The sequence below is a fragment of the Furipterus horrens genome, unplaced genomic scaffold (assembly GCF_987537825.1).
Source record: "Furipterus horrens unplaced genomic scaffold, mFurHor1.1.pri manual_scaffold_13, whole genome shotgun sequence".
In the NCBI taxonomy this organism is placed as follows: Eukaryota; Metazoa; Chordata; class Mammalia; order Chiroptera; family Furipteridae; genus Furipterus; species Furipterus horrens.
In genome coordinates, this window is record NW_028327183.1 from 37,242,648 (window position 1) to 37,268,266 (window position 25,619).

At 38.2% G+C, this 25,619-nt stretch overlaps 1 protein-coding gene and 3 long non-coding RNA genes across 4 annotated transcripts; 2 read left to right on the plus strand and 2 right to left on the minus strand.

Annotated features, from left to right (window-relative positions):
• Window positions 1-228: 228 nt before the first annotated feature.
• Window positions 229-2,121, minus strand: LOC149994566 (uncharacterized). Its single transcript, XR_016507778.1, has 3 exons — window positions 2,059-2,121; window positions 1,181-1,248; window positions 229-1,030 (listed from the first exon to the last, which is right to left on the minus strand). It is a non-coding gene; the product is annotated as an uncharacterized LOC149994566 (long non-coding RNA).
• Window positions 2,122-4,153: 2,032 nt separating this feature from the next.
• Window positions 4,154-6,728, minus strand: LOC149994567 (uncharacterized). Its single transcript, XR_016507775.1, has 2 exons — window positions 6,337-6,728; window positions 4,154-4,611 (listed from the first exon to the last, which is right to left on the minus strand). It is a non-coding gene; the product is annotated as an uncharacterized LOC149994567 (long non-coding RNA).
• A 54-nt stretch (window positions 6,729-6,782) lies between these two features.
• On the plus strand, window positions 6,783-19,759 carry ZNF260 (zinc finger protein 260). Its single transcript, XM_090260696.1, has 2 exons — window positions 6,783-6,949; window positions 17,772-19,759. Exon 2 carries the CDS (start codon window positions 18,211-18,213, stop codon window positions 19,441-19,443), a length of 1,233 nt encoding a protein of 410 aa, XP_090116822.1. The 5' UTR covers window positions 6,783-6,949; window positions 17,772-18,210; the 3' UTR covers window positions 19,444-19,759.
• Window positions 19,760-22,161: 2,402 nt separating this feature from the next.
• Window positions 22,162-25,365, plus strand: LOC149994569 (uncharacterized). The gene is made up of 2 exons (XR_016507776.1): window positions 22,162-22,214; window positions 25,225-25,365. It is a non-coding gene; the product is annotated as an uncharacterized LOC149994569 (long non-coding RNA).
• The last annotated feature ends 254 nt before the right edge of the window (window positions 25,366-25,619 follow it).

A 25,619-nucleotide genomic window follows, 5' to 3' on the forward strand; every position in this document is an offset into this window, starting at 1 on the left:
AAGTCTATTTCCTTCCCCAAGTTAGGGAAGTTCTGCTTCATTATTTTTTCACATAATTTTTCAATTTCTAGTTCTTCCTCTTCACCTTCCGGCAACCCCGTGATTCAGATGTTGGCCTGCTTATAGCTGTCCCATAGGTTTCTGAGCTTCTCCTCATTTTCCTCACTTTTCATTTCCTCTTTCTGCATTGGTTGACTGTTTGTTCCTTCCCTATGTTCCGATTTGTTTTGATTCCTGGTTTTCCTTCCCTCACCACTTATTTCGTATGTGTATTCGTTCATTTCAGCAGGACTAGCTTTCATTCCTTCCCTGTCTTGTTTAAGATCCACTGTTAGGTCTGTAAGCTTTCTTATAACTATAGCTCTGAACTGAGCCTCAGGAGGATTATCTATCTGCTGGTCTGATAGATCATATATTTGCTGTCTGGTCAGCTGTGTGATTGGGATCTCTATCATAATCCCTGCCAACCAGACAGTTTTTTGCATCCTGGGCGTGGCTGTCACACCTATGCTATAGTTGGCAGAGCCCTGTGCACTTGTCACTACTGGGCGACCCTTCTCACCACAATGTGGCGCTTTGTGTGGGGGCAGGGGTCCAAGATGGATTCCTGCCGTTCACTCTCCACTGAGACCGGGAACCTCCTCCTCCTCCGTTCCCATGCCCTCCAACCCTCACAGTCCGAGGCAATGGGGGTCTGGCTTTCCTGACGTTGGAATCGAGAGCTGATGGGTTTGGTCTGCAGCCAGGGATGCTCCCCAGACGCTTCTCGCCTCCCTTTAAATACGGGTGTCTGTGCTTACCACTGTCCCACCGCCCATCGCCACAGTTGCCGTTGCCAGTACAGCTTGACCTCTCCACCCTGGCTTCGCCCCTCCTACCCGTCCGGATGAGCACTACTTGTTTATAACTTCATATGTTGGACATCCATGTAGCTTTATTTTCTGGAACGTCTCATTATTTATGGTTTTGCAGTAGTTGTATTCCTTCTTAGTTGTGGAGGGAGATGGAGCGTGTCAGTCTAGCCCTCCATCTTGGCCGGAAGTCAGGAATAAATGTTTTTTTAAAGTTTTATTTTATTTTATTTTTAAAGAGAGAAGGAGGGAGAAAGAGAAAGAAACATCAATGTGCTTTATCCATGCCCACAGGGTGCAGCAATTTCTAGAGAGAGCAAGATATTTACCTGGTAAATGTAATATTGCCCCTCCTTGCAAGGCGTATTCAGATATAAATTGAGTTGCTAGAAGTCACCTGGGGAAGAGAGATGCTGCAAGCTTCCAATGACTTAAACTGGCTTTTCTCCCAGACAGGTTTAGAGACAGAAAAGGCTAAGGAATCCATGTGGTGGGTCAAAATGTGCTGTTTTGTGAGAGGGGCTCCTAAAGGCCATTATACCTTTGGTCATCTCCAACTCTCTTATGTGTCTCAGTTTCTCTCCTGACTGTCTAAAATAGTCAGTGAGGCTTTGAGTGCTGGGTGACCAGCCCTTATTTTACACTCCCCAGACAAGCCACAGTTACATTACAGTGATGGAAGTTCCCTATGAGGCCCCTGAGTATCTTAAGGATTGACCCCAGACACTTCCATGAGACCCCCACTCAGGTAGGGGCCAGAGGGAGGAAGTACCTCTTTTATCTTTGAAGCATGGCGGAACCCGAGCGCTCATTTCAGATTTCATTGTTACTACCTCCAAACACAGGCCTAGCATGTTTGAATGCCCCACCTCCACAGTGCAGCATTTCCTTTACCTCAAAGATGAGAGACCATACTCACTATGTTCCATAAATAAAGGAAGGAAGAGAGTGGATAGTGGTAGGTGGACAGAGTGAGGAGAAAAATGCCATGCAAGCTCTGAGGAGAGGGAAGGAGTATCTGGGCTTCAGGTTTAACTAGAAAATCTAACCCCAAAACATGTTCTTCCAAGGAGTGTGGAAAGAGGGAAGTAGCAGATGGTTGCGAGACTATGCTGTCAACCCCAACAATCAAGACTGAGAAAGTGGCAAGTGGCCCGGTGTATCAATAAGAAAAGATATTGGCTTACCTGCCACTGATAAGAATTACCTGATGTTCCATCCTGGAGATAGGCATGGGTCTCGTGTGGTCCCTGGGCAGCTTCAGTTCTCCGCTGCTAGTCCAAGAAACCATGGGAGGTCAAGGCCAGGGGTCTCTTCCAGGTGGGTAACTGACATCCCTGTGTCCTGAGAGGCCCGGGGGCAGTTGGACTTGCAATTGTTCTCTAGTTTGCACAGCGGGCACAGACCCAGAGGGGTTCATGGGTTTGGGCACTGTTTCGACCAATGTCCAGGCTTGCTGAATTTGAAGCAGTCCCCTGGAGGGGTCTGACTTTTACCTTTTGATGGGTTAGGTTTGCAGGACTCTTTTAGATCAGAAGCCAGTAATTGGAAAGCCTGAGTTCATGATTGGGCATACTCCTCATCTCAATTGTTGAAGACCTTGAAGGCCAGGTTAACTAATTCAGTCTGACTGGTTTTAGGGCCTGTCTCTAATTTTTGGAGTTTACGGCAGATGTCTGAGAGATAAAATGCATATGTAAAAGCAGGTTGCCCTCCAATGAGTCAGGCTTTAGTTTGGTATATTTTGGAGGGTTTCCCACAACCTGGCTAGGAGGCTGATGGATTTTCATTGGGTTCTTGGGATATTTCTTTTAATTTGTCCTGTAATCCAGCTAGGAGGCAGACTATCATATGCTTACAGGCCTGTCTCCTAGGTCTGCAATCCTGGTAGTCCCGATGGGATTCCTCTGTAGGGACAGCTGTGGCCCCAATTGGACTATTGTTGGGGTCCTGTCTGTTTAAGAGTATTGGCATGAGTCTAGGCTGCCAGCCACACATGTTCCCTCTCCTCACTAGATGGACAGAATGGCAAAGAGACCTTGCTAGCTGATGTCACAGGAGACAGGCAGATATTGAAATTCTTTAATGAAATGGGTTGGATCGGTGGAGCAGGAACCGAGGCATTGCTCTACTTGGCAGAGGTCAGAGACGGAAAAAGGAACATGAACCTGAATGGGTCCTTGGGGCCCAGCAACCTGTCCTAGAGGATGGGTTGAGGCTGGGAGGGAGACTGGAGCCAGGAGGACCTAGTTCTGCTGGGCAACAAAGGGGAATGAGGAATTATCTCGTAACGTAGAGTCTGGGAAAACAGAGCGATTGGGGCCAGCTGTCCCTGGGGGATTAGGAGGTGGAGTAGCATAGGGAGGGGGAGCGGAGAGGAAGCAGTCCTCTAGAGGATTTGATGGGGTCTCAGGAGTGAGAGAGGGAACAGTGGAATCAGTGAGGTCAGAATGGCTAGATTTGGGGAGGGCAGTGGAGAAGGAAGATTCAGTAAGTGGAACAGGATTGATGGAGGGGCTCCTGCGTAGGTCAAAAAAAAGGCTTGAATGTAGGGAATTTCACTCCACTTACTCAGGCAGTGACAAGAGTTGTCAAGATCAGTTAATAAGGGGTCAAGTGTTCTGTTCTTGGGCCAAACAGACCCATTGTCTAATTTATATTTAGGCCAGGCAGTATTATAGAGAAATATCAATCTTTTAGGTTTGAGGTCTATTTCAAGGCCTAAGTCCTTGAGTCTTTTCAGGAGACACCATAGGGCGGTGTTCCGTGAGGGTTTGGATTGACCTGAACCCCTATTGACAAGGACAACAAATATGAAAGGGGTGAGGAGTAAGACCTGTCTCCCAGCTTGTGGGCCTCTCAGGGGACATCCTGCCCTGTGAGCCATCAGAGCCACAACAGAGGAAGAAGGTAGAGGAGAGAGCATCCCTCAGTCCTCTCACCCCCCAAGGACGTAGGACCCAGTAGTACCTTTCACCCTGTGCTGGGTTTTCCAGAATGTTGTCCAGTGACAACAGGAGCAAAGGAAGGGCTGGAAGCATGGGGAGAAGGCAAATTCCTTGCTCTTGTAGAGACCAGTTGGTGTAGATGCAGAGGGCCAGGCAAATGGTTGTCCTTGGGTCTCCTTAAGTCTGGCTTCCGGGCCTCCGAACCTCACAGAGACAGTGTTAGGGGGTTAACCTGGGTCGAGCTTCTGATGCCCACTGTTCCCCTAGTCACAAGTTTCAGGAGGCTGTAGGAAATGTTCCAGGTTTCGACACCGAAATGTTAATTTGTGCCCAGAAGAAGGGAGGAGTCAGGTGGACCAGTTTGAAGACTTTATTGAAGGATGTTTAAGCAGGTGGGCTGAGTCCAAGAGGACTAAAGCACCAAGGGAAGGGGTAGAGGGATGTTTAAGGGTGTGGAGCAGACACCCAGGAGATGAGTTATCCTGCTGGTCAGCTCAAGTTCAGGGTATAGGTATTTGCAAAACAACAACATCCTCTGATTAGGGATGGCTGCCAGGAGACTTATGGTCCTTGTTTCTGGGAAATGTCTAAGGGAGAGGGGAAGGGGCAATGAGGGTGTACTAGTTCTCAGCAGGACACCTGCAGCTATGCCTCAGTTGCCTCTGACAATGGGGAGAACCTCATGATTGGGTGTATGGCTGGTGATGCATACCTTCTTTATTTCAGGAGAGATGGTGGTTCAGGTCCTGTGTGACTGCAGGCCAGTTTCTGAGAACACAGTGACCACTGTGTTGTAGCCTATTTTGCAAGGCCTGCTACAAGTGGCGGAGCAGGCAATATGTCAATCTTTAGCCTTAACAATATCCCAGGTTCTGAAGGAGAAAGCTGACAGATAAGGAATGGGGAACTACTGGGCTTGGTTTTGGCTTATAGCCTCTGGGGAGCAAGGAGAGTATTGGCTGTCACGGAAGAACAGGGCTCTGAGCATAAGTGCTCCCAGCCCACCCAAGATTGGAATATTGTAAATAAAGACCTGATTTTCTCAACACTAATTGTTGGGTCATACACCAAGGTGCCATGTGAACAAGCCATGGTTTACTCAGTAACATGGTGACAGAATATGATTTGACTTTGCATGGCGGGCACACAATGCAATATAAAGATCAGAGAAATGTTCACTTGAAACCTAAATATGTACTCTTAATAACTAATGTCACCCCAATAAATTTAATTTAAAAACTGAGAGAATAAATATTGTGTTAGTGACATGTGACAAAACAACTAACAGTATCTAATAATAAAAATATTCACAGCATTTTGATGGTTGCCAGATGGGAGGGGGATGTGGGGGAATGGGTGAAGAGGTGAGGGGATTAAGAAATACAAACAGGTAGTTACGGAGTTGCCATGGGGATGTAAAATACAGCATAGGAATGAAGTAGCCAAAGAATTTATATGCATGGCCCATGTACACGTACAATGGTATGGGGATTGCCTGAGAGAGTGGGAGGTGCTGGGTGGAGAGAGGGACAAATGGAGAAAATTCAGGACAACTGTAATAGCATAATTAATAAAGTATAATTAAAAATACTCTCAAAGATCCTTCAATTATGTAAGAAGTTATAATATCACTTAAATGAAAATACAAAAAATATATGTATATATGTACACAGAAATGTCTACATGTTTTTAATTGTGTATACATGTAAAACCAAAACAGCACACAAGACAACCTGAATCATATGCCACACTAATGAAGAGAAAATTAGAAAGTGCCAGGAAGATATTTCCAAAAACAAACAGTAGGTTCCAGGTCACTCGATGGATCTTTGTTAGGCATATACCAAGAACGAAAATCATGTCCTGAAAAATATAGAGTATTTTGGGAACAAAGAGAAAATACCAAGGCACCTTAAACATGACTTTTACACATGACAATTATTTCCTCCTCTTCTGTAGAACTCACTCGGAGGATAGAACTGAGAAGCCAGACATTAGACCTTTCGTGGGGCTCAGATGCTCTGCTTTTTCTCCCCCCACCAGGAGAGTGCTATCAGGTGAGACTACAGTTTCCAATTCAATCTCAGTGTCATAGTTTTTACTGTTTAGGGGCAGAGCCCTCCTGTGCTCCCACATATGACTCTGTGACACACACTCAGCAATAGAACTGGATTGCTGCAGTCACCCGCTCACCGCTCACCATTTGACACCATGTAACACCCTCAGTCACAAAAATTCTTTCCCGTTCCCACCCAGTGCTGCTGAGTCACGGAGGTCACAGAAGAACAGCCAGGGGAGCTCTCTGTAACTGCACGCAAAGAGGACTACACGGTCACATATTCACAATCACACACCCAGCACAGGGACAAAGTCACAGGTATTCCACACCCCCGCAGTGTTACACACCGTCAAACATTAACAATCGTACTATGGCGACTCACAGCCACAACAAAGCTCCTCACCTCCGCACAGTATCACACAATCAAAATCACAAACATATCGTTGGGACACACAGTCACACACAATTTTACAATCACCTCTCCTCAGCCCGTTCCGCCCAAACAGACTTCAGTCGCCATCCTCCCCTCTGCATGTTTCACCCTCGGGCTCCCACGAATCGCGTTAGCGGCCAGCGGAACCACTCAGGTTCCGGTACCCGGGTCCAGTTCATGCTCTGCCAGACGTTCCACTTCCCAATGGAGAGAAGGCAGGCGTGGCGCCCCCTGGGAACTGTAGTTCAGCAAAGTCCTCGAGGTAAACTGCATGGCGTTGGGCTTGAACCTTGCCAAAGAAAGCAGAGAACCGCGCCCAGGAGTCCTCTGGAGTTTCTGGGGTTGTCTCGACTGTGACTCCTACTTGGAGTCAGCGCGGCGTGCTTGAATTGAACTTATAAAACCCAAGCACAGCACCGTCTTCCCCAAGAGGGAGAGTTAACACAGAGAGTTAACAGAGTTCTGAGATTCGAGCCCCTGGAACTTCTGGGAAATGTAGTCCACAGTCAGCAGAGTGGAAGACCTGACGACGTTGACTCATTCCATCCGGTACTGAGCCTGGCTTGGCGGAGCCCAAGAGGCCTCTGGGAGTGCTAACCAGCCCAAGGAAGGCGCAGGCGCAGACTTTCTGGCTCGCCATCGAAGTCTTTGTTTGCTGGTGAGTTTGGTTTTGGTTCAGCCGAGCGCGAATCTGTCCATGAGACTTGCGTTTCTGGGCTCAGTATCCTGCTGAGAGGCTGTAGGGGAGGGTTCGCGGCGTCTGCGACAGGGTTGGAGGGGCTGAGGGGGACGAATCGCCTCCTGTGATGTATAGTGTTCAAAGCTTACGTGGAAGGGCAAGGGTACAAGGGGAAACTGGGGTGGGCTCGTGGGTGGATGACCGAGAGTGTAAGGAGCTGTGAGAGGGTGGTAGAATTACAACATGTGTGAGACACTGTGTGGTTCCAAGTTTGTGAGGGTGAATGGCATGTGAGTTTGGTGGGGTAGTAGTAACTCTAAACCTTACTTTTTCCATTTCTAAAATAATGATTGTAAGAATGCATCTTTCTGGAGCATGTGTTTTTCTGAAAGATAAAAGGAGAAGGCTAAGCAATTGAGCGATAAGTAATTTTAAAGCGATTTTACATAAAAGCTAGCTAGTTGTGGTGTAGAAACAAAAATCAGCATTTTTAAAAAGGGGAACGATTCCCGAAAAACTTTTAATTGAGTGTTTAGACTCCTCCTTAGGTACTCTTATTAATTCTTTGAAGGAACTTTGGTGAGGCTGATTTGAGAAGCCCTGGACTAAGGAATAGCTTTAACAGGCAATTTCTACTTGTGCAGACAACACAATTACAAGTTGTGCTTTTGGTGCAGAGAGATCAAGTAAATGATGGCAGTCAGACTCCTAATTTGACCTGGTTTACAATATGGCCTTTGTAAATGTAGTGAAACAAATTTCCTTCTATCTGCAAAAATACTTTCTTCCAGTATTTTATCATGCAACATATTTTTCAATAAAATGAAAATAAAGTACCACAGTACAAAAGTTCACATACAAAAATAATAGTTTCGATATATACAAAAAATAATCAGTTGTAGAAAAGATGGCACTTTATTTACAAAAGCAACAAATCAGATAATACACCTAGGGATAAACAAGAAATGTTTAAAGCCTAGATTGTTTTTAAATGTTAATGATGGACCCAAAAGAAGACTTAAGTAAATGGAAATATATATAATATTTTAGATAGATTTTAAAAGACTACAAGATATTTTGTTACGTGAAGAAAGCAAGGTACACAGTGTTTGGTGTAATATACTACTTTTTTGAGTAAATGGACATAAGAATGTGTATTTATAGTTGCATGAAGAAACTTTTGAAGTTTACACATAAAATAAGGACAGTTGTTGGGGAGGGAGATGCAGCAGCCAGGGCAGGGGTAAGAATCACAATTTTTTGCTTGCCTGTTTTGTTTTAACTGGGGTGCAGGAATTAGATTTCTGTGTTCATTCCATTGCTTTTTAGATGTTTATTGTTGCCTCATTCTTGAATGTTTCCTTGACTTTCATACTACTCTCATTTTTATGATTCCAGTCAAAACCAAGGAGCAAACCCTCCCCTCCCCAACTCCATTAGTGACTTATGTTTCTGTTTTAGTATTACTCAGTTTCTGACTTTGACCATCTTTTTTCACCTCAAAGAACTCGAGCAATAGCATTCCATTATGGTTTCAGCTGACAACTGAGTAACAAATGTTCATTCTTATCTGAGCCTTGTCCTAAGCTGCTCATCCATATATCCAGCTGCCCAATGGACAGTCCACCTGGAGGTTACATGAGAACTTCAAACTCTTTATTTCCAAAATGTCATAACTCCTTCCTCCTACAGTTTGTCTCCACCCGTTATCCCTTCTATGTTATCTATTTCATCAGTTCATAACACAGTCTAGTCAGATGCTAAGCCTCTTACATCTGAGTAAGTTTGTTTTATCTGTCACACCTTGTTAAAAATTCAAGGCCCTGGTCTATTTATCACACTTAATAAATGATAAATATATATGTTTGCAAAATCAATGAATGACCATATAATTGTAAGACACTTATACTATTTAATTTCTCCTAGAGGTTGCTAAAATTTTAAGAACTCAGCCATAAATATATGAGAATAACTTCCTTTACATTGTATTCATATCACTCAAGGTTGGTGACTTCACATTTATGAGAAAAGAGTTGGTATGGGAGAAAATTATATTCAAAACTGTGACTGTTCAATAAGGAGCAAGGCCACAAATGACACCTGCTCAAAAGTACCTGTATGGGTTGTGATTCTGGAGAACTCTCGTAACTCAGTCTCATAGTTTCTCTGTATAATCTAAATTATGCAAATAAGCTACTTTCTGTGTCCCGTTTCTGAAATGAGTGTGCAGCCTTTAAATTGTATGATGGGTATGGCTTCAGATGCAGAGTACAAATATTTTTTTCATGCGCTCATATGTATGAAGGGGTACCCCCCCCCCAAAACTGGGATTATCTTCTGGAGGGCAGGCCCTTTGTAGTACACACTTTTCCCACTAGGTGACTGTCTGTATCAATGTACCACCAGCTCGTGTTGTGAGAGGCTATGTTTGGCTTCAGTGAATTTTTCTTGAAGACTTGTTCAATGCATTTGCCCATTTCATGATAGGTGATTTACTAGAGCGCACCTGCCCACACTGCACTTGAGTCTTGAGCAATTTTTGACCAAAAGCGGCACGATCTCCATGCCCTACCCTCCCTATTCACCCAGTCTCACCCCCAAGTGCCTTTTTTTGTCTCCCGAGATGAAAAATGCCCTCAAAGGGAAATGTTTTGCCTCTGTGGAAGAGGTAAAACAAACAAAATGCAGAAGCACTAAAAGCCATCAAAATCAATGAGTTCAAAAATTGTTTTGAGCAGTGGGAAAAATGTCTTGATAGGTGTATTGCATCAAACGGAGAGTACTTTGAAGGTGACTAACGTTTAAGCATGTTAAGAATAAATACACAATTTTTTTTAATAAATAAATTCTGGGTTTTTTTGGGTCCCCTCTCATATGTGTGTACTCCAGCTTCTAAGCAAAAGGGTCATCATTACTTTGATCTTTTTCATAGGCCAGCTTCCTTGTTTATCCCCAGGAGCTGCGTTTTCCATATTCTTTAAAGTCTCTTGATAGTCTTAAAGGCTTAGCCTGAAATCTGCTTTGATCCTGAACAATAACTTCCAAGTCCTTTCTTGGTCACATAACAGTTACATGCTGAGTTGTCAACTGCATGGCAGCTTTAGTCTTTGTGCTCTTTTAAGATCCAGATTGGACCTGGAGCAACAATGTATCCTAGTTCCAATCAGGTAGAGGAGGAAGGAATTACCACTTTAGGCAGGGGTCAGTATACTTTCTATAAAGAGCCAGATAGTAAATATTTTAGACTTTGTAGTCCATAGTGTCTCTATTGCAGCTAATTGACTCAGGGATTATAGCACAAAAGTAGTTTGCTTGATATTATTGCATTTCGATTTATATTTTGAAAATATTTTTTGAATCACAAGATAAATTCTGTTGAAAGGATCTTTTTGCCTTGTGTTCGAATGATGCTGCCTACTTCAGTTTAGGATTGTCATGTTATAGTACGAAAAATTCAATTCTGATAAGTATGTTTGAAGGGTGTTGATGTAAATCCTATAAGAATACAAGGAGCTTTAATTATGAAGGAGATGTAATTTTTGTATTTTCTTTTGGCTTATTAGGAATTCAGTAGCTTAAGTCCCAATGTGTTGTATGTCATGCTTTTGAAAATTTAATAAAGAATCAATTGGAAATTTTTAAATAAATAGTATTACTGTAATTTGTAAAAAGTTTAGTGAAATCCACATTCTAAGCCATCTGTGTGGTGGGCTTTGGGGTGATGAAACACCTTAACAATTATCTCTTTTTTTTCCCATGTTTATTTTTCTGTTTAGCTTTTCTGTCTTGTGATTTCAGTTTTCATAGGTTGTAATAGCTAGGTTTTCAAATTAATTTGTTTAGCGTTGAGTAAAATAACTTCTGCCGTATTTTTTTCATTATTTTCTATCTATGACTATTTCCAAATAGTTGATTTTCTTTCATAATTTTGCTTTTATTCCCTTTTTGTTTTTCCCTAAGAATCAACTCATGAATTTATTATTTCTATTTTGTTTGTAATATACTAATTTATTTTCTTATCTGTACTGTTTGTTTTTATTATGTTTACTTTTTTGTAATTCCTTAATTTGAATGCTTACTTTATTACTCTTACTTCTTCTAAAAATAATGTAAACACCTATGCTAAAACTTTCACAAGCATTTTTTTCAAATGTGTTTTATAGGTTCTGATACACATTGTTTTCTGACTAAAATATCCGAATGTTCTGTAATTTATTTTAATTTTCTCTGACTAAAGAGTTAGCTCAAGCCCGTAAATTTTGAATTTTACAAATGAAAGATTTTGTTTTCTAATTTAAGGCTTTTTTTTTGGTCATAATATTTTGTCTCTCCCTTTTCTAGTTTGTGGAATATTTGAAGTTTTATATGGGCTGGATATGGGAACTGTTCTTTGAGCATTTAAAAAGATGGTCTACTACCTATTTTCAAGATATGAAATAAACTGATTAAGTTATATGTTATAAATTAGTATATATTTTATTTTCCTATCACATATTTACATAGTTTATGGATTTGATCACAGGTTGAGAGAGGTGGTCTTTTCAGTTATTAATGTGTTTTTATATCTTGGATTTCTGTAGTTTATATACTCATGATTATTTTTATTTTACTTTTATTCATTATTTTCACTTCTGATACATACTGTTTTAGATGCATATCTGCATATATAAAGTTTAGATGGGTTTTGCTATATAAGTATTAAACTTTAGCTACCTCAAAATAATCTGGAGGGCTTGTTAAATACAGATTGCTGTGCCCCAGCCACACAATTTCTGATTCAGGAGTTCTGGCTGAGGGCCTGAGAATTTTTCATAAAAGCCTATTATCATAGTCCTTTTCTTGTAATAGTTATATTTATTTTACTTGCATTTATTGACAGAACCAATATAGCTGATATTGGTTCTCTTATTTAATATTATACATTGTTTAAAATTTTATCTCCTTTTAATCTTTTACCATAAGATCTTAATTTCTTTGTTTTGAGTACATATGTCCTTCCTTCTGAAATATGGAAAGTGTGTATTTTTCCTTTCTCTTAATTGCCTTTACATCCATAACTTTCATAGTTCTTCCTTGATTTCTTTAGACAATATCTGTTTAATCTCCATTATGGATAATGTATATTTTATACATGAGTATATTTTCAGTCTCCCTCTTCTCACCACACACTTGGTGATTGTGATTATTATTGCAGCTTGAAATAGGATCAGTTACATCCTTCATACCTCCCCCTTCATATTTATGAAATTCTTTGCATCTTTGCCTTTATTTGTGCAGTGATCCATCTATCAAAGTTGTCTAATATCTAATATTGAGTTTAATTTTAATTAAAATGTCTCTATCACTCTCAGTCTTCCAATCTCTTCATCCCATATTGTAGTTTATGAGCAACTTGGATTCTAAGTATATATTCTCTTATATTTTTATTTTTCACTTTGATATCTAAGACATACGTTAAAGCTCATTGGCAGAAATCAACCAGTATTTTATCTTTTTTGCCTGCAGTCTTCAGCACAAACAAGATAAAATTTATTATGTTGTAGAGCTTCAGTGTGGAAAGATTTATTTTTTTCAGCTTTATTGAGGTAAACTTATATAAAATAAAAGTCACCCTCTTTAAGTATGTTATACGATAAATTTTGGTAATTGTATACAGGTGGCTCTTCATATCTGGTTTCCACATCGAAGGAGTCAACCAACCTTGAATCAAAAATATTTGGTAAAAAAACATACTGTTTCTGATGTGTACAGGCATACCTTGTCTTATTGTACTTTGATTAATTGCACCCTGTAGATACTGCATTTTTTTACAAGTTGAAAGTTTGTGACAACCCTGCATTGAGCAAATCTATCATAATCATTTTTCCAACAGGGCCAGATAATAGTTAGCTTTTTTTTTTTTTTTTTTTGGAATAAAGTATTTTTAAATTAAGGTATGTACATTTTGTTTACACACAATGCTTTTGCACTCTTAATAGACTATACCAGCAATTTTCAACCAGTGTTCTGCAAGAATTTTTAAAACATGCAATACCTGACTCTTCAGTCAGGGGCACTGACCTCTTTTCCCTTAGATTGTCAAATTAAAAAAAAAAAAAAAAAAGACAACAGCCAACACAATGATATCTGTCTGGTGTAAATCAGTCAAAATTATACTTTTTTGTTGTTGTTGTTAGATTGGAAAAAAATATTTTTTTGGTGTTCCGCAGAATTTTAGTAATTATTTTGTGTGTACTGTGAGATAAAAAATGTTGAAAATCACTGGACTACAGTATAGTGTAAATATAACATTTATATGCACTGGGAAGCAACTTGTGTGACTCACTTCATTGTGATCTTTACTTTATTGTGGTGGTCTGGAACTAAACCTGCAGTATGTTTGAGTTATGTCTGTAGTTAGGCTTATAAAGGTTAGATCTGCACTGAACATGTACAGACACTTTTTCTTGTCATTATTCCCTAAACAATTCAGTGTAGAAAGTTTACATAGCATTTACATTGTATTAGGTATTATAAATAATCTAGAGATGATTTAAAGTATATGGGAGGGTGTGTATAGGTTATATGCAAATAGTATAGCATTTTATATAAGGGACTTGAGCCTTGAGAATCCGCAGGTTTTGATATACACGGTGGGGATGGGACGAGATACCAAGGGATGATCATATAGTCCCTTAACCCACACCAAAATCAAGATATAGAACAGTTCCATAATCAGTTCTTTGTCCCCTTTTGCAGTTGAGCCACATACTCTCCCCCATCCCTGGTGAGGCTAATCTGCTTTATGTCACTATAGCTTTGCCTTTTCTAGAATTTAATATAAATATAGTCATACAGCGTATAATCTTTTACATTTAATTTCTTTGATTTAGTTTATATTTTGAGATTAATTCATATCGTATATCTTAATGTTTCTTTTTATGGCTGACATTACATAGTATGGACACGCTTTGTCTATTCACCAGTTGATAGACATTTGATTTTTTAAAAATTTTGACTATTATGAATAATGCTATTATGAATATTCGTACTAGCCTTGTGAACATATGTATTCATTTTTCTGAATAAGGCCTAGGAGTGGGATTGATGGGTAGAATAGTAAATGTATATTTAATTTTATAAAATATTCTCAAATAGTTTTCCAAAGTGGCTGTACAATTTTTCATTCCCACCAACAATGTATGAGAGTTACTTGGCTTTATGCTATCATACTTGTATTGGCAGTCCTTTTTAACTTTAGCCATTTTAAAGGGTGTGTGTATTACTTACCTCATTGGACTTTGCATATGCACTTTCCTGATTACTAGTAAAGATAAACTGTTTAATATGCTTATTGGCCATTTATATATCTTATTTTGTAAATATGTATTTAGTCTTTTGTCCATTTTTAAAAATTATATTGTTTATCTTTTTATTATTGAGTTTCAAGTGTTCTGTATAATTTGTGTACAATCCCTTTATGAGTTTCTCCCAGTCTGGCTTTCCTTTTTGTTTTCTTAACTGTGTTTTTTAAAGGGCATTAGTTCTTAATTTTTGATGAAGTCTGCTTTACCACTTTTTCTTTTAATAGTTTTAATACATATTTTTCCCCTAATTATGGAAATTATAGCACTGATTGAGTGACAGCGGAGTTGGTTCTTGAATGACTTATAAGAAAATGAGCATAGCCCTGGCCGAGTAGCTCAATTGGTTAGAGCATCGAACCAATATGCCAATGTTGTGGGTTCGATCCCCAGTCAGGGCACATACAAAAATGAACTAATGAATGCATAAATAAGTGGGCAACAAAGTGATGTTTCCTTCTCTCTCTCTCTCAAAATCAATCAATAAAAATATATGTTTTTAAGTGAGCATAAAATTTTGAGAGCTATAGATCAGGATAAAGTTGTAAAGGATGGAAATCAATGATAAAAGGAAGGATTTAAAGAGAAGCCAAGAAAAGAGCTGTCTATAAGAGAAGAGCTTGGGTGCCAGTGTATCAGGCATAATCAAACAGAAAAATAAGTGAAAACTGAAATCGATGGCAATGACAGTTTCTATATCCAAAAATGATAGTATCAGTAATCAAAACACTACAGTATGATTGGGAAGCAAAGATGGCTGTTTTCTGGCCTACTTTATTTTCTAGTATTAAATATATGTGTACTTTGCTTTTTAGCCGTGAAACTCAATTACCAATAGGTAAAAAGAGCACTTTCTATAGTTATTTTAGTTATAGATTGGCTCAAGTTAAAAGAATCAAGTTGGCTCTGGCCATGGACCTCAGTTGGTTGGACTGTCGTCCCTATGCCCAGAGGTTGCAGGTTCCATATCCTGTCAGGGCACATACAAGAATCAGCCAATGAATGCGTAAGTGGGCGGAGCAATTAATTGATATTTTTCTCTTTTTCTCTCTACTTTCCTCTATTAAATAAATAAATAAATAGATAGATAGATAGATAGATAAATAAATTTAAGGCTCATGTTTTCAAGGTCATCTTTGTAGGTATAATGAATAGGGGCTTTTAAAAATTTTAAAGGCCAAATAGGGTTATAGTATAGCTATTCTTGCTCCATCCTTCTCACCCATAGTTCCCACACTACAGAAGTAACCACTTACACTCATTTAACTGTGTTTAATGGTGTTTATTCTCACATTTGATATGACTTTTACCTAATTTTTATTTAATGAATTTTAAACATCAACATTCTGATATGAAAGATGTGGTTCATAAAGCTTCCTGCATTTATTTTTCTTCATATTTTCTCTGGAACTCCTTTAGGATATGTTGAAACTCTTGGATTCCTCCAAAAGTACATGAATTTTCCAATCATTACTTTTTTTTTAATCCTCACTTGAGGACTGTTTATTGATTTTATTTATTTATTTTGAGAAAGAGAAAGATGCATCAGTTGCCTCCCATAGGTGCCTTGATCTGGAATGAAACCACAATGTAGGTGTGTGCGCAAAACCTTTTGGGCTCCAACAAACTGAGCCACCTGGCCAGGGTGAGCATTACTCTTTTTGTTCATTTTTCCTCACCTTCCTTACATTCTTCTTCTTCTTTTTAATCTGGGAGATTTCCTGGAATTTTTTTTCAACTATTAATTTTTAAGTTCAGCAGCATATTATTTCCTAAAGAACTTATTTATAGAACTCTGTTAATATTTCATTGCTATATAATCTCTTTAGTTTTCTGTGATACTAATTATAGTATTGTATCATCTGAATGTGAGTGTTCTGTTTCTTGCCTTGTTTTTTCCTTTTGTTTTGATCTACCTTTCATGTTAGGTCTTTCATCAGTTTTTGGGATCTGTAGCTCTACATTAATATGAACACTAGGACCAGAAAGATTATTGTAATCTGTTTGCATGGGTAGCACTTGTGAAAAGGTAGGCTTCACTGTACAGCACTAAGACAGATATCTAGGTGTTTCCTTTATATGACTCCAAATGTCAGTACCTATAGGTGTTCTCAAGATCTCATTTTTTTCAGAAAAGAACCTTTCTGTCACATGACACTTGGTAACCATCAGGACTTTTGGAGTTTAGCAGTAGAAAGAGGTTGGGACCCTCTTCTATATATAAACATTTACTCACCCCCTTCTTTTCAGTATGCATGTCATTACTAAATTTGGAGACTTCATTATACTTTGGATAATAAATTCCTATTTCCTTCCAGATAGGAGGGTTGAACACATCAGCTGTTCTTTTTATAATCATTTTATTTAAGCCTCACTGTTCACTCTCACCCAATTTCTCCAGTTATAGAGCCCTTCTGTTGACAGCTGTATTACAAATTACCTTGCCTTTATTTATATATTATGTTTTAATCCTCACTTGAGGATATATTTATTTATTTTGAGAGAGAGACATCAATGTGAGAGAGAAACATTGATTGGTTGCCTCCCATATGTGCCCTCACTTGGGGATCACACCTGCAACCTAGGTATGTGCTCTGACCCAGCATGAACCTGCAGTTTCTTTTTTGGTGCGCGGGATACATTCCAACCAACTCAGCCACCCTGCCAGGACTAAATTACCTTACTTTTAGGTGTCATCCTCATCTGCTGGCTTTTTATTTAAGCCACTGAGTTCTGCAGTTAATTTACAGTCCTTTGTTTTCCTTTTAAAACTCTTAATACTTTTCAACCACTGATTTCGCCTCAACCTTTTAGTTTTTATGAGTATGTGTTTCCTCCCCTGCCCCCACTATCATTTTAATGGAGTAAAAGGAAGAAGTAGAAATAAATACAGTCATGTGCCACTTACCAGTGGGGATACATTCTGAGAAATGCTTCAGGTGATTTTATCATTGTATGGACATCATAGAGTGTACTTATACAAACCTAGATGGTATAGCTTTTTACACACCTAGGTTATATTATATAACCTATAGGACCACTGTCATATGCAGTCCATCATTGACCGCAGGGCATGGCTGTATCTTATTTAACCACACATCCTTTTTAGGCTCTCCCAGTCTTGTTTGCCCTGTCATCCTATCATCTGCCATATTAAGATGTTTTCTCTTATTTTACTAATTTATGAAGCATGTGAGATTATATTTAAAAACAGTTAAAACTACATGCACCTGTGAATGACATTTGTCTTTGAGCTTTTTTAAACTGGAGGGTAGGTTTGAAATAAAGTTTACTTATAATAGCATATTTAAAATTTTTATATTAATAATAGTGGAACAATTCACAAGTTTACTGATTTTGATGATAGCTGCTTTAATGGATGTTTACTACATGCCAGACACTAAATATTTTACATTTACTAACTCTTCAATGATGATTTTTTTTATACTCCCTTTTAGAAGATACCTGAGAAATTTATAAAGATACATCATGAAAGACATCTTGTAAAGTCTCATACTTCTCCATGAAAGCTAAGGAAAAGCTCAGAACACCTAGGAAATTAAAGTATTTCATCTGATTACAGACATTGATTCCTAAGACTACAACTATATGGATGGGACTCAATCTAAAAATCTGTAACATAATTTATACTTAAATATGATAGAAACTAAGAAAAACCATTAAGAATATGATGAGAATGCTATATTTCATTGTTTTAGTAATCACCTAATCTCAGGATAATAATGTGAAGATATTTCCATTGTAAATTCAACTTTATGAGATACCTGAGAATTGATATTAGAGAAAAGCCATGTGGATTTAGTGAAAGTGGAAAAGCTTTCATCTATGCGACACATCAAGTGATACTAAAGAAGTCCTGCTGGAGAAAATATCTGCATGTTAACAATGTTGGAGAGCCTTCAGATTGAATCAGATATCCTTCAGCATGATCAAATCCATACTAGAGAGAAAACTTATGAGTGTAATGAATGTGGAAAAACCTTTAGTCTGAAGCAAAACTTCATAGAGCGTAAGAAAACGCAAGAGAGATCACATGAATGTAATGAATGTGGTAAAGTATTCTCTCAAGTCTCATCTCTTAGTCTACATTTGAGAAGTCACACAAGAAAGAAACCATATAAATGTAGTAAATGTGAAAAGGCCTTTAGCCAGAAGGGGAACATCCTTTTTCATCAGAAACATCATACTGAAGAGAAACCTTATGAATGTGGGAGAGGTTCTATTCAGATGACAAATCTTACCAAGCACCAGAGAAGTCATACTGGAAACAAATTGTATGCATGTAAGGAATGTGGGAAAGCCTTCAATGGCAAGTCATATCTCACTGAGCATGAGAAAATTCATATGGGGAAGAAACCATTTGAATGTAATCAATGTGGAAGAGCCTTCAGCCAGAAGCAATACCTGATTAAACATCAAAATATTCATAGCGGAAAGAAACCATTTAAATGTAATGAGTGTGGAAAAGCCTTTAGCCAGAAGGAAAACCTCATTATCCATCAAAGAATACATACTGGAGAGAAACCTTATGAATGTAAAGGGTGTGGGAAAGCTTTCATTCAGAAGTCAAGCCTCATTAGACACCAGAGAAGTCATACAGGAGAGAAACCCTATGTATGTAAAGAATGTGGGAAAGCCTTCAGTGGCAAATCAAATCTCACTGAGCATGAGAAAATTCATATTGGAGAGAAACCCTATAAATGTAATGAATGTGGAACAATCTTTAGGCAGAAGCAATACCTCATTAAGCATCACAATATTCATACTGGAGAGAAACCCTATGAATGTAATAAATGTGGAAAAGCCTTCTCTCGAATTACATCACTTATTGTACATGTGAGAATTCATACAGGTGATAAACCTTATGAATGTAAAATATGTGGGAAAGCCTTTTGTCAAAGCTCATCTCTTACTGTGCATATGAGAAGCCATACAGGTGAGAAGCCCTATGGTTGTAATGAATGTGGGAAAGCCTTCTCTCAGTTCTCAACTCTTGCTCTGCATATGAGAATCCATACTGGAGAAAAGCCTTATCAATGTAGTCAGTGTGGGAAAGCTTTCAGCCAGAAGTCACATCACATTAGACACCAGAGAATTCATACTCATTAAAGCTCTATGAATGCCTTGAATTTAGGGAAACCTTTAACAGAATTCATACTTTATAGCATATTAGAAAATCCATCTTACAATGAAGTAACATGAATGTGGAAAATCCTTCAGCAACTCAAACTTAAAATCCTGAGATTTTAAATAAAAGCATAGTGTTATGAAAACTTACACTTCTAGAGTCCCCACAAGAAGCATTTTTAATGCTGTACCTTTTAGGAGCATTCTCATTGACGGAAGGCTCCAGTCATGGACACTAATCAACTGATGCACTGAGACAAAAATATAAGCGGTATAAAGATTTATATTAAGAGAGAAATTTGTTATTCATGTTATACGTTTTGCTATATGCATAATCATCGATTATTTGCTCTTGATCCAGTCATTAAAAAACAGATTGTATCCTGAAACATATGCATGCTTTTATGAGGAATTTGTAATTGACAGATGTGGTATCACAAGTTGGTAGGGAAATCATGCATGAGTCAAAAATGGTCTCAGGGTGATTGACTCTTCATATGGAAAATTATTAGATATGTGCTGTCATCATACATTAAAATATTTATTATGAAATGCAATAATATTGAAGACTAGGATGCAAAACAGTAATTTAAGAATTTTATAGGAGAATGTTTTTAAATCCTTGGAGTAGGAAAGAACTAAAATTGATTCCAGAATACTCCCTTTAAGTATATTTACACATACCCAAGAAACTGATACATGTAACCAGGGAATCATATGTTCACTGCAGCATGAATTATATTAGCAAAATAGTGGAAATAAATGTCTGTCTCTTGTGAAATGGTTGAATAAAATGTTATAGTCACACACTAGAATATTCTCTAGTGGTTAAATACATAGCTATTAACGAGGAAAAATCTGAAGAATCCTGTAGAGTGAAGAAAAATGAAAGTGATGAATATATTATAATGATACCAGTGTGAATTTGAATTAAATCACCACTAACCAACACCAGTATTAAGCACTGGTTATAGATGAACATTTTAATGTAAAACTATGAAGAATGGTCGGAAGGATACACACTCAGTTTCCAAAAGTTGTTTCCTTTAGAAAGAAGGGAGGGGAAGAGAAATGGGTCAAGTATAGTAGTTAAAGAATACTTCAGTTTTGTATCTAAATATCTATTAAAAAGAAAATTTTCAGTTTAACCTAACAAAATGTTAATTCTAGGTTATGGCAGTACATGTGCTAATTTATTTCTGTGCTATTTTCTTTAAACTTCTGAAAATTAAAAAAGATAGGAACAGGAATAGGGAAGCTGTACATGAAGTACATATTTAAATGGACTCACATTCTCAGTCAGATGCTAATATTTTATTAAATTTTTTCTAAAATTATATATTTAAAATATGAAATAATTAAATTGTGATGGTAGCTTAAAAGAACCAACTTAAATTTACTCTCACATATCACATCTGTATGTGGTTTCTGTTCAGAAGTTACAGCAGGATTTTGCAACAGATTGGTTATATCACATACATTTAAGGATCATATTTAATAATACACCAACATTTCATTTTCAGTGAAACATCAGAAATTGTAATACCACATATAACCAGTATTGGCAATGGAGATTAGACCTTAAAATGAGGAAACCATGTTACTCTTAAAATTTTTAATATGGCACTGAGTAAAACACCCACTCTTGCATTTCAGCCTCAATTTTAACCTCAGACTAATTTTTTCTCTTGTCTGCCAGACATAATCAACGTCGCCTCTACCTCATTTGTTTTCTTGGGGAAAGGGGCACTGAAAAGAGACATGGACCTGAACAGTATTTTATTGGAGCAAATCTTTTTATTTTTTATTTTTGAAAGGGGTACTTGATCTCTTTGCACAACAACCTAATATGTAGAAAGCTGTTAGTCCTAGGACTTTGTAAATAGTGATAAAAATGACAACATTTAAGCCTTATGTTGACTTCACATATATCAATTTCTTTTAAACTCAAAATACTAATATAACTAAGCAATGCACTGCTTGTTATTAGCATTTTTGAAGGTTAGTCTTGTGATAAGATTATAAATACAAGTGGTTCATTTTCTGAGGTAGTGTACACAAATAACATATACATATATTGACATGAATCTAAGTTCTCTTCTATTTCATTATTCAGGAAACATTCTCTCTTAATCCTTAAATGTTCTGTCCTTATGCTTGTTACCTTTGAAGTCACCAGAAGAACTAGGAACTCCTAAGTCAGGCCAAACTAAGAAGACTACCTTTTGCTGCCTAAGAGTGGCCAGTGCCGAGACCCAGCAATAAGAATAATTATAATCAGATAAAAGTAAGATGAGCAGTTGCTGCACAGTATCTGTGATGTTATGTGCTGTAAATTCATTCAGCCATCTCCCTATTGATTCATCTTGTTGCTAGATATTGCCACCACAAACAACATTACAGTAAACACCCTTGTAATTGGTCCTTACATTTTAGGTATTTTGATTGCTGGTGAATAGATTATAGAAAAGAGATTGCTAGACATATCAAAGGATATGTGCTATTTTTAAATTTTAATAGGTACTGTCAATTTTAAAGAGATTGTACATATATGCAATGGAAGACTACTTAATCATAAGACGAAATACTGCCATTTGTGACATGGATGATCTAGAGAATATCTGCTAAGTGAAATAAGTCAGAAAGTCAATAACCATGATTTCACTTATATATAGGATATAAAACTGAAAGTAACAAATGAACAAACAAGACAGACAACTATGGTGGTTACCAGAGGGAAGGAGCACACAGGGGTGAGTAGTTAAGGGAAAAGGGAGTCAAAGATATGGTGACTGAAGATTTGACTTTGGGTGGTGGATGCACAATGCAATATACAGACCATTAACAAAGAATTGTACACTTGAAACAATTTTATAACCAATGTCATTCCAATAAATTTAATTTAAAAAGACATTTAGGAATAGATGGTATTAAACTACTCAAATTCATGCTTGTCTGATGAACATAAACCTCTCCTACTCCTAATTTGCTTCTTCGTAAATTCTGATAGTTAACCCATTTCCCCTATATTTTTTATCTTTTTGTCAATTTTGAAGACCTCTTCATATATTAAATATTAGGAATTTGTCTAATTTTTAAGAAAATGACTTTTCCCATTAAAATATTTAAAAATTTTATGTAACCAAATATGCATTATTTTTTTAAGCTTATGAATTAGGAATATATTTTTAACCTCTAGATTACTTCTTAGGTTGCCTTGCAAACTCTTTATTGGTTTTTCAATATGTAAATATTTAATTCATGTAGAATTTAATTTTTAATGTCATATAAAATGAGGTTCATTGTTATTTTCTTCCAGATGGGTTTCCACTGTACAAGCACAATTCATTAAAATAATTTATATGTTCGACAGCCAGTCACACAGCTCTGACATTAGCAGCAATCACAGATGTGACTGGCAATCAAACAGAATAGGCATTAACCCTGAATTAGTTTAATTGGCAGGTTTGTCCTGACAAGGAAACACTTTCACAATATGTTTGTTACAGTTCTGCAAGCACAGCTTCTAGGACCTCAGCACTGGGAAACATTAACATTCTCATTACAGGACATTTCATGATAATCCACCAGTGCCTATGCATGGTGTGCCACCATCACATGGGGCACACTCAGTTGGAAGACTGATATCTACTTAGGCACAGGGAAGCCACTCCACTACCTTGGTTTCCCCAAGGCTTAGTCACATAGGCTGTCAATGTACATGTGCCAATTCTCAGCTCTCCCCATCCAGATAAAGGCTGCAAAAGAGAGATTTAGAATGTAATTTTCTTCAAGGAAGCTGTGGTAGAAAGGTAAATGTAAGGTCATCTTTCCAGACATGGGTCAGTGGGAAAAAAACCTTTTAAAATTTAATCTTAGAGGCTGAGGAGGGGCGTGTGTGTGTAGGGGGAGAAACATCAAATTGTTGTTCCACCCATCTTTGCACTCATTGGTTGACTCCTGCATGTGCACTGACCCAGGATCGAACCCACATCCCTGACTTATAGGGGTGATCTAACCAACTAGTTACCTGGCCAGGGGCCAGGTCAAAAGACCTGTTCTTAAATCTTTATGGGTAGCATCCTCTTCCTATTGAACTGAAACTTTGCTATGTAAATCATTTACCCATATGATCTTTTCCTCATTCAACTGAAAAGTACCTTGTATTTTCATTTATACCAAGACATTTCTATCATTATCTTGTTTCACTAATCTGTTGTTCTGTTCCTATACTAATACCACATTAGTTTAATGTTAGCCTTATTGCAGGATTTTGATACTGCATAGTAAGAGTAAGCCCCCCTTGTTCTCTTTAATTCTTACACTAAGTTAATTTTATTTCTACATAAATGAAGATAGTTTTCTCATCACAAAAACCCTTGGGTACTGTAATTTGTAGTGCATTAATTTATAAATTTATTTTGGGAGAAGCAACATTTATGATATTGTCATTCTGCCCCCAAACATAGTATGCCTTTGCATTTATTCAAATTGTGATACACGTCCTTCAGCATAAAGACTCTCAACAAAACAATTTGAAGCCCATCTCTGCTCATTACCATATTAAAGAAAGGTTTAATATTTGAGTGAAAAAGAGAAATCCCTATTCGTCGTCGTCGTCGGCAGCCGTCCGTCTTGAGAGACGATGGTGTAGCTTCTTAAAGAGTCTATCTGCACCGCCGAGAATGGCTGTGCAGTCACTCCCGACTCGGGAGTGACACGGTATCTGTCTCCTCCCGTGTTGAATCGACATCTTGCGATGACGCTGGAGTGTCCTCTCCAGTGAAGCTGAAGCTACAGAGCCTGGGCAGGGTGATATGGAGGGTCTGCTGTTGCCCATGCAGCAGACCCCCCCTCTCTTCGCAGCTGAAGGATCCAAGGGAAAGACGGAGTCAATACAGCTTGGCTTCAGGTGCGCCGCAGGAGTTGCCGGTGTTGACTACAACGTCAAACCGCCTTAGGGACTCCGTCTCCGGATTTTCTGTCGGGGTTTACTCCCTTAGCCTTTCCCTTAGCCTTTACTCCCTCCGCAAGGCAGCGGAGGTTTTTTGGAGTCAGAGTTTTCCTTCTCTGATGTGCCCTGACTGGAAGATCGAACCAGCGACACTTAGCTCGCAGGCCGACGCTCAATCCACTGAGCCAAACCAGCCAGGGAATCATCGGGATAATTGCAATAATATATTTATTTATTTATTTATTTATTTATTTATTTATTTATTTTACATCCCCTGTCTTACTTCTGTCACAATATTGGGTACACAGTAGATGTTTAACATGAGTGCACTAAATAAAATAGGATATGCCCTGGCTGGTGTGGTTCAGTGGGTTGAATGCTGACCTGGGAACCAAAATGTCACCCGTTTGATTCCCAGTCAGGGCGCATGCCTGGGTTGCGGGGGTTCCCCACTGGAGGGTGTATGAGAGGCTACTGATTGATGTTTCTCTTGCACATCGATGTTTCCCTCTTTTTCTCCCTCCCTTACCCTCTCTTTAAAAAAATAAATAAAATCTTAGCCTTGGCTGGTGTGCCTCAGTGAATTGAGTGTTGACCTATGAACTGAAATCCCTATTATGGACTGAATATTGCCATCTCCCAGAGTTCATATGTTGAAGCCCTAACCCTCAGTGTGATGGTATTTGGAGGTGTGGCCGTAGGAAGGTAATTACGTTTAAATTAGGTTAAGAGGGTAGGACACTCATGATGGGAATAATACTCTTATAAGAGAGAGACAAAAAGACATCTCTTCATGTGTATGCACCAAGGAAAGGCCATGTGAGCAAAATGAGAAGACAGCTGTCTACAAGCCGGGAAGTGGACCTTCACCAGGAACCAAATCTGCCAGTACTTTGACCTTGGGACTTTGCAGCTTCCAGAACTCTAAGAAATAAATGTCTGTTGTTCAAGCCTTCTAGTCTATGGTATTTTGTTATAATAGAACAAGTTAAGACAATCCATTTCTTGCTTAATTCTACCCTAATCAGCTTCATATGAGGTAAGCGGATGCTTACTATGTGCTCCTAATACATGGTAAATAAGACAAAGATACTTTTCATTAGGAGAGTGCAATCCCAATTTTATTAACAAGCTCTGTAATGTGGGGAAATTTATAAAATTTCCTAAGCCTCAATTTCTTCAGTTTAAAATATGAACTGTTGAA

Excerpts from the sequence above, each read along its gene's own strand:
- ZNF260 (XM_090260696.1), top strand. The coding sequence starts at position 18,211 with ATGTTAACAATGTTGGAGAGCCTTCAGATTGAATCAGATATCCTTCAG.